The sequence below is a fragment of the Rhagoletis pomonella genome, unplaced genomic scaffold, assembly GCF_013731165.1.
Source record: "Rhagoletis pomonella isolate Grant_MI unplaced genomic scaffold, Rhpom_1.0 Rhpom_scaffold_00002, whole genome shotgun sequence".
NCBI lineage: Eukaryota > Metazoa > Arthropoda > Insecta > Diptera > Tephritidae > Rhagoletis > Rhagoletis pomonella.
This window is the reverse complement of record NW_023458556.1, coordinates 46,819,155-46,828,331: the sequence shown is the minus strand read 5'-3', so window position 1 is coordinate 46,828,331 and position 9,177 is coordinate 46,819,155. Positions and strand designations below refer to the sequence as shown.

Sequence of the window (9,177 nt, the reverse complement as noted above, 5' to 3'; positions counted from 1 at the left end):
TACATATTTACTATGTGTATAAATTTTTGCGATAATTTTTCTAGCTTTTTCACTTTTTTGTTTTAAATAAAACTGTATTAAAATATTTTATGTCTTTTTATTCTAAAAATAATATTGTAGGTTCGGATTCGATGCTTTAGAAATGTCCCGATTTTTGGCCACAGAAATCTGGTCACCATACCCATGCTATATATGCATGTATGTAAATGTGTGTAGGTGTGTACCCAGCACATTTCATGTTTTCCCTTTTTTATCCTCCTTGTTTATGTTTTAATTTTATCTCAGCGTGCTGTGCGCGAAACGTTTTCATTACACCATTATATTCATTCTTCCTGTTTTCCATCTGCCACCGACCCTCCGTCGTTTGCTTTAGCCTTTGAGCTTTTCAGGCGCCAATTCACCCACAAACGTAATATACTTATGTAAAAGTATACACAAGCAAGCGCAAACACACACACACCTACCATTTACATTTAATTAAAAGTACTTAAGCACAGTTTTTATCTTTCTCGCCAACTGTTGTTTCGTATATCCTTTCAGTCAACACGAAATTGCATAATATTTCATACAAGCCACACACACACACATACACACACCCACTCACTGCATGCATTCATTTATCATCTTACGTTGTAACTACGAAAATGTCATTTTGCCTACATACCAAGGCACATTGAACAGGTAGTACCAGTAGAGCAGCTGATTTGATTTTTATTTTTTTCAAATTATTTGGTCTCGAAAATGTCAAATATTTTTAATTTCTTCTCACAAAAGTTCAAAATTGTTAAAATCTGTTTGCATGCGATACCTTTTTCCATACAAAATAGGCAGCTTTTGGAACGTTCGCCCAACTCAGCAGCACAACCGCTGGTTATTGGGCCTTGCAAAGGATGGACCGACCAATGCTTCGAGAAGCAAAGAATTTTACAAAGAAAGAAAGTTGTAACAATTTTTATTTTTTCCAATTTAAATTTTTAAATTTTTATTTGTTTTTGTAATTCAAATTTAGAAGAAAAAAATCAGAACAGTTTTTGACACTTTCGAAGCAGCCAGAAGCAGCCACAAAATACCCGCAAATGTTGTTTTTGCTCTAATGCTACTACCTGTTTGATATGCCTTGCTACATACAAATATGTACTCCCTTTAAATGGCAATATTATTTTTATGTCTACATACATACATACATGGTGTGTATGTACATAATTGTATGAGTTTTAACGAATTTTTCCTTCTCTGCTTTTGCTTACAGAAATGATGGAAAATATTACCGAAAGTTGGACCTATTACGTGTACGTGCTGCTGACACTGGTTCCAGTATATTTGGCATTTCAATTAATTAAGTTTTTCGGCTGGGAATTGTTTGTCAACAACTGACACAACTTACCAAATGAAAATAATAACAAGAAGCGCATACGTGGCAAAGGCGTTTTTAACCAGCTGCGTTGAAGCTAAAGCTGATAAAATATTTATACAAAAAAATGTAAGTGGAAAACTAAAAAGCTGCTTATCTATTCGAATTTGGTTTATGTTGTTGACTTCACAACCTACCTGTCTTACACATCAATTTTATTTGCATAGTAGTAGGTTATTGTTCTTTGGTTTGAGGTTTTTTTAGGGTTCAGCATTTTCTGCTAAATAAAATTAAATTTTATACAGCTAGTAAATGAAAGATCAGCTACCGAAGTATGTATTTAATTAAAAAAATATACAATTTTTGAAGTTTGCCAGCTAAACCTTGGTCAAACTGAATTACGTAAAATTTCTACTACATACATAAAAAATGGGGTATCAAATTTAAGCTCTTGGCCTGTAGATGTACAAACTGGTTTTATTTTTTCGAACAGAGTTGCCGTCTGTAGAACAATTGAATTAAAATTATTTAATAAGCAATGCCATCATAACCGCAGCGTTTGTTCGATTTTCCAAAATAAGGTGTCAAATTAAAAGGGCTTGGACTACAGATATGCAATAGGGTTTTACCTTTTTGAAAAGAGTTGCCACCTTTAAAAAAAATTATATTCAAATTATATAAAATTCAATTGTTACAAAATGGGTACCAATGTAAATGATTTTGAGAATTTTTTTTTCTTAGCTTAACTTTAGGAGGGTTGCCACCTGTTTAAATTTAAACAAATCAAATTCAATTTGAATAAAGGAAATCAGTTAGGAGAAGTATGTTTCAAGATATGGGTGCCAAACGAAAATGGGTTCAGAAGGTAGCAGTTTGAATATATTTTGAAGAGGGTTGCCACCTGCTTAAAATGTCGAGTTTTGTTCACTTATCCACAAGTTATATGAAATGTAAAATAATGATGTCAAACGAAAGAGTGTTAAGAAGACTTTAGTTTGAACACAAAGAATATTTTTGAGGTGTTGGAAGGTGTTTAAAATTTAAATTCAGATTATTAAATAAGTTAAATTAATTATCAAAATATGGGTGTCAATCGAATGGGGTTTGAAAAATTTTTATTTCCGAACTATATTTAGCGGAGTTGCAAGATGTTTAAAAAATAAAATTCAACTTAATTCATCAGTTGATTTAAATATGGATTGCAATGTTAGACGAAGAATATTTCAGAATGTCTTAGCGTGTAACTTGAAGAGGGTTGCCACCCGTCATTTGAAACATGAAGCGAAAGGGTGTTAAGAAAACTTTAGTTTGAACATCTAGAATATTTGAAGAGGGTTGCCACGTGTTTATAAAGTGACATTCAAATTATTTAACAAGTTGGATGGATTATTAAAAGATGGGTATCATCGAAATGATTATTAAAAGGCTTTATTTCTGAACTATATTTAGGAGGGTTGCCATCTGTTAAAAAAATCCAACTCAACTTAAAGTAAGACAATTATGTATTTCAAATACACATGTATTAAAATTTGGGTGTATATATTGACGTCAAACGAAAGAGTGTTAACAAATCTTTAGTTTAAACACTAGAAATATTTTTTAGGTGCTTGAAGAGGGTTGCCACATGTTCAAAAATTCAAATTATTAAAAAGTCAAATGCATTATTAAAATATGGGTGTCAATCGTAATGAGGTTGAAAAGGCTTTACTTCTGAAATATATTTAGGAGGGTTGCCACGTATTTCATAGGCTGCTGTCAAATTATTTAATAAGTTAAATGAGTTTCTAAAGGATGGATATCAATCGAAACGGGTTTAAAAAGGCTTTCAGATAGGCTCCGCAATTCACTTCCGAGTGAATTTAAACCAACTTCGCTTCGAACTCAAATTAAGCTTTGTAGAAGTTTACTCGGAAATTGTATAACCTACCTGTTTATTTCTGAAATATGAGAGGTCAAAATAAAGACCTTGGCCTGTAGATGTGCGATAAATTTTTTTTTTTGAAATTAGACACTTTTTATCGGTACAGGGTGCTTTAAAATTTGATAATATTAAAAACCGACTATGCGAAACGGGCTGCACAGATTTAGAAGAAATATGACACTCGAATCTCTTATACCCTGACTAACATTTGTAATACTTTGTAGGTTTTTGAAATTCTATCTTTGGCGTTTTAACGCCGTGTGGGTTCACTAGTTATCTATTACACGATAAGTTGAAAGTACTTGATACATTACGATGCCTCAATAAATTTCGTTAACTCCATAAATAATGATAATAAAGCAATTATTGATAAATTCCATTAACTTTACAAATTTTAAAAATCCAATAAATTTGCATAACTCGATAACTATCGGTAAATTTCGACAGTTAAGATTCTGTGTCTAAAAATTTCGACAACTCAATAAACACTGATCCGATTTGAATAATTCGATACATTCCGATAACTCAGTAATCATGGTAAATTCCGATAACTATAAAATTCGTTGATTCGATAAATTTCGATAACTTGATAACTACAATTTTTGGGGACTGGATTTATTTCCAAAAAATTCTTTAATTCCTATGTAGTTCTCATTGCTTTCATTTTCGTCTTTATCTTCAATTTTGCCTTCACTTTTTTATCAATTATTTCTTCACATTTATCTTTATTACAAATAATAATTTCAAATACGAAGTAAAACAAAATGCGAAAACAACTCAAATTTAAGAGGTTACAACACCAACTATACACAACCAACCAAATTTTTAAACGAAAATTTCTGCCGTGATTTGCCTCATCTACAGAAAAATACCTTTCACTCAGAAAAAATCAACCAAAAATTGGTTAATATTACCGAATTCAAACTTGAAAAGGAATCAGTGTGATTTTTGGTTGATATTAACAATGTCATGGTTGATATTTTAACAATGATTTGTTAATATTAACCACACTTTTGTTTACATTAAACAAATTTTTGGTTGCCGATTTTTTCGTTTGAATACGCTTATGTTCTGAACTTCACAGCTGTTTTTTCATAATTCGGAGATACAAAATAAAATTTTTTATTATCATTTTAACACGTTCGCCTCTGCCGAGATTCGAACCCGCATCTTCTGAAAGCAAATAACAGCAAGCATCTCTGCACATTCAGCCACAGCCGTTCTGCAAATTTACCCTTGGTTCGGTAGAATCGCCGACCGAACGGCGGCAAAATTTATGATGGCGTTTTAATCAGTGTTGCCATTTTGGTGCTTTTGGAGCTAGATTTAGCTCTTTATTTCTCTATTTAGCTCCGAAAATCGGGTTTTAGCTCCTAGCTCTTTTTTTAGCTCTTTTTTTAGCTCTTTTCGAGATGCTGTGTATCCACCATAAACTCTTGGATCTAGGTTAAAGAATTCAAAAATTAATTAAAGGAAAATTCTTTTTCTGATAGCGCGGATTTTGTTTTACCTTACTAATTTTACCTTTAAGGAGAGCTGGAGGTAAAACTTTCCAGAAAAATTTGCGAAAAAATTATTCAATTCAAATATCTGAAATTACAGACTACAGACAGATAAGTGTCATAGCAAAGAATTCGAAATACATACATATATGCACCTTATTTTGGTTTTAAAAGATTTTTTCAGCACTTAAGCTTATAAAATTCGTTTTTGTTAAAATTGCCGAAAATGTAAAAACAAGCTTACGTCAATAAATGCTCAACCTTGACAAAAATATGTAGCTCTTTATTTTAGCTACTATTAGTATTATTTAGCTCTTTTTAGCTCTTTTTTTTAGACCGTTTTAGCTCCAAACGAAATTTTCTCTGGCAACACTGGTTTTAATATATAGACTTCCTTATTTTTTTCCACGTAATATCATGAAAGCTAACGCCAGTTTAGTGAGTGTACACAAAATTTAATCATTGTTTTGATGACGACATTTGCCTGAAATTTAAGTGACAAATTGTAAATAAAATTGGGGAAGTTCGTATTTGGTTAAGTCGTGAGCTCCAAATTAAAGTTTAATTGTGGAACTATTTTTAATACCTTCTTAATTTAAACCAAAAGTTGAAACCCTCATACAAATGTTTTGAACTACCAACAATTTTGCATGTTTAACCCAAACTTCGTAAAAAATATTCAAAAACTAATAAAAAAGTTCAAACAAATGAGTCATAAATGCAAACGACGAATTCGAAGTAGTAATACATAATTGCTTTATAATGACATTTCAACGCTTAATTAAAACTTTACAGCTGAATAGGTTTTGCGAAGAAGCAACGAGCAACTATTTTACATGTTTCGCCTATTTAACAGCTGCAAAGTAATTTTATGTACAAAATTTTGAGTGTTGAAATTTGGTCAAATGGCTTGCTTCGTTTGTGCATACTCGTAGATACTCGTACAAATCTTTAGAAATTTTCCACTTAAACTTGTACTTGTACTTATTCATAGTTACAATCAAAGTTTCCACAACTACCAAGCGCTTCTTTCTGCCTCCCTCCCACCAAAGTGGACTGATCGTAAATTTTGCCAGAATCTATTTAAGCCAACAAATGAAACAAAAGTACTAATTTGAGTGGAAGAAACTATGAATACATAGCTTCAAAGTTTTTCCCATTTTCTACTACTTCAGAAATTGCGGTCAAAGTTTAATTGCTTCCATACTTACTGCACACACACACACACTCACGTACAGCGGTGCGCTTGCAATTTGTTAAAAAAAAAAAAAACAACAACTTACTACCTTCATTTCGCTCTGCTGCCAGCTGTCTGCCATGCCAGTACTCCTGCACTGTGCAGCGTGTTGGAAAGTTGCGTAAAATGTTGGTGTGCTCCTCAACGACCATACAACTTCGGGCCGGTAGGTAGTTGACTGTTGGCCAACATATTTCCATATGCGTTTGCATTGGTTGATAAAAATGAAAGTGCAAAAAAAAAATATTATTATTACAAACACATTCGTTGAGTGAAAACTTTGCACACAAGTCTCTTTGCACGGCATCTATGTATGCACACTTGTATGTATAGTATTTGTGCGGTGTCCTCCTCTGTTGGACTCGTTGACTCTTTGCTATGCCTGCTAGTACCATTCAGTTCCTGCAACAACGTCACCACTACTTGGCTAAACGTAAAGCGTCGGAATTTCGTAATTAGAATAGTTAAGTGTTGAGCAGGCGACAGTCGTACGTTTGCACATGACACCAACGGCCAGGTTAATATCTCTACACACAAACAAAGAGTGCACATACATGGTTATGCATAAGTAAATTTATATAAATTCGTATGCTGGCACATGGCTGAAGGTGACATGCACATGACTCAGAACGCCGGTTACCGGTTTCAGGTCTCAGGTCGGTCGCACAACACACACGGCACACGGCATGACAAGGTTTACGGACTAACAGTATGTGCGATGGGTGGTATATCCCGACTACCGATGTGTTGCTGTTTGACAGCTTCACAACTGGTCTTCATTTTTGGTCACAATGGTCATTTATTCGTTTGTTTTCGAAATCCACATTTGGTTGCATGTTGGGTTATTTGAAAAGTATAACTGCAAATACAAAGGTAATATATTTACGAGCATTTGTACGTTTCAAACAATAAGCAGGCGGAGAGTTTATAATTAGTAATATTTGAGGTTGTGCATGGACTAGTTTAATGCATTTAAATGTGAAATTTGCATAATATCTACAATAATATATTTTGAATATACTTCAAGTGTAGTTATTCAAGCAAGTGTTTTTGGCCTGTTTATATTATGATAATAATAAATGTATGTGTAGCTCATCAAGTGTTGCCAAATTTAGGTCAACCCACTGTGCGTTGTGAGTATTAACATTTTGTCATACAAAACCACACCCTCGGTGGGCTGCCATGTTGGTAGAGCTATAAATTAAAAGTTTGAAAGTAAAATGTGGCCATAAATTTGTACCTATAACGTAAAAACTGGAAATACTTTTGTTTAACTTTTTTCAAGTTGAAAACTTCTTGTTTTAAAACTGGACACATATTTTTGGTAATTTAAAAAGCTTGACATAATTTTTTAGTCCTTTAAAATTTGCATTTTTTGCTCTTTCAAAGCTGGACAAATTTGTCTAAAGATGCAAACCTATGGTAAACCTGCAAACGTTTTTGAGTTTAATGGCATCTCTGTGAGTTATAATTTCTTTTATATAAAAAATGCTTGAAACGTTTTTATATGGAAGAAAATGCATGACACCGCCAGAAAAAAAATTAAAAAATCAGTGCGAATTTTAACTTGCACATTACATGGAAGTTGAATGAGCCATAAAACTGCATACTCAGTTTTTCTTTTAGTTCTGATTAAAAAGTTTGTAACTATAATGAAATTTTGTTGAAGTTTGTAGTTTTTTTCTAATTTTTGTACAAAGTTTGAAATTTGGATTTACATATATGTTTGTTGTTATATAACGAGCTATACTTTTATAAAAAATAATGAACATAAAAAGAATAGATTCAAATATCGCACTGCTATTATTTTGATCATAAGTATACTTTTACCGAAAATGAGAGATTCAACATTAAGCCAAGATTTTGAGTGTCAACTCAAAGTTCTGAGTGTGTTGTGTTTGTCTATTCGACTGACTAGACTCACGACTTCTCCAAACTTTAACACAGTTTACGAAAATTTTTCTAATTTCGCCTTGTTTGTGTTAATTTTAAATAATTTTTTTGTTGAGGGTATTACGCTTTTTTTTCATACAAACAATTTGTCGAATGTACATTTCTGGAAGAAAATCGGTGAAAAAAATTAAAAAAATCAACTTAAAACTTAAAAATTTATTCTAGAAATTCTTATTGAAAAGTTTGCAATTTATATGAAACTTTGAACGATTTTCAAAATTTTGGCACAAAGTTTTAAACTTGGATTTTTTGGTTTTTGTTAGATGATGAGCTATACTTAAAAAGATAAACAAACAAAAAATAGCCAAAATTGTTAACATGCCGCGTTGCTATTTATTTTTCCACTACTACACATCGACTGCTGAGTGGAAGATCGATCTATCTCGGCAGCTAGTTCGAAAATGCCCTATCCCAAAAAACTTTTCAAGACCGCCTTATTTCAGAACTCGTTTCCAAAACGCCGTATCTCAGCTGCCGATTAAATAACGCCCTATTTCAGCGCATTTTCAATACATTTTTAAATGGTTTGTTGCCAAAACCGTGACGAGTGAAGATGTCATAAAATATGCTATTGAATCTTTTGACTGCTTTAAATCGCCCGCTACTTAGAGAAGGTGCTGTGCTTTTGGTGGATACGTTGAAAAAGATTTTCACTGCGTCGCTTGTACTTGCTTACATATCCTACCACAATCATGGAAACTTGTTCACGTCGTTTTTATTCCTAAAGTTGTTAGAGACGACTATACTAGCCCTAGCATTTCAATCCTATTAGCATGATGGTCCTCATGCGGAAATGTCTGGACAGATTGGTTGAATTGCATATGCGAAGGGAGGCGCTTTCATTACATCCGCTGCCTTTGCAATAACATGCCTATTCGGGGAGAAAATCTTGTGAGAAGGCTATGCGAAATCTGTTTGCCAGAACTAGTAATACCATCACTAAGATATAATTCACTTTTTAGGCATTTTTGTAGACGTTGAAGGTGCTTATGACAATTCCCCCTTCGATAGCATATGCAATTCGTCTCTAAGCGTTAGCATTCTAAATGATGTCTACTATAAGTGTACTTTGGGGTTCGCTCTTCATATGGCACTATTAGAGACCAAACGATCTCTTACAAAAAAAAAGCTTCCATGCCAACTCTCATGGTGAAAGCTCTTTTGACAAAAAACACTTGTATATAATTTTGCTTACGCTCCAACAGTCGCAATG

The 9,177-nt window shown here is 33.0% G+C and overlaps 1 protein-coding gene across 1 annotated transcript; it reads left to right on the top strand.

The window, feature by feature from the left end:
- The first annotated feature begins 329 nt into the window (after nucleotides 1-329).
- On the top strand, nucleotides 330-1,479 carry LOC118733719. The gene is made up of 2 exons (XM_036463249.1): nucleotides 330-409; nucleotides 1,250-1,479. The coding sequence occupies exon 2, from the start codon at nucleotides 1,252-1,254 to the stop codon at nucleotides 1,372-1,374; it is 123 nt and encodes a 40-aa protein (XP_036319142.1). The 5' UTR covers nucleotides 330-409; nucleotides 1,250-1,251; the 3' UTR covers nucleotides 1,375-1,479.
- Nucleotides 1,480-9,177: the final 7,698 nt, after the last annotated feature.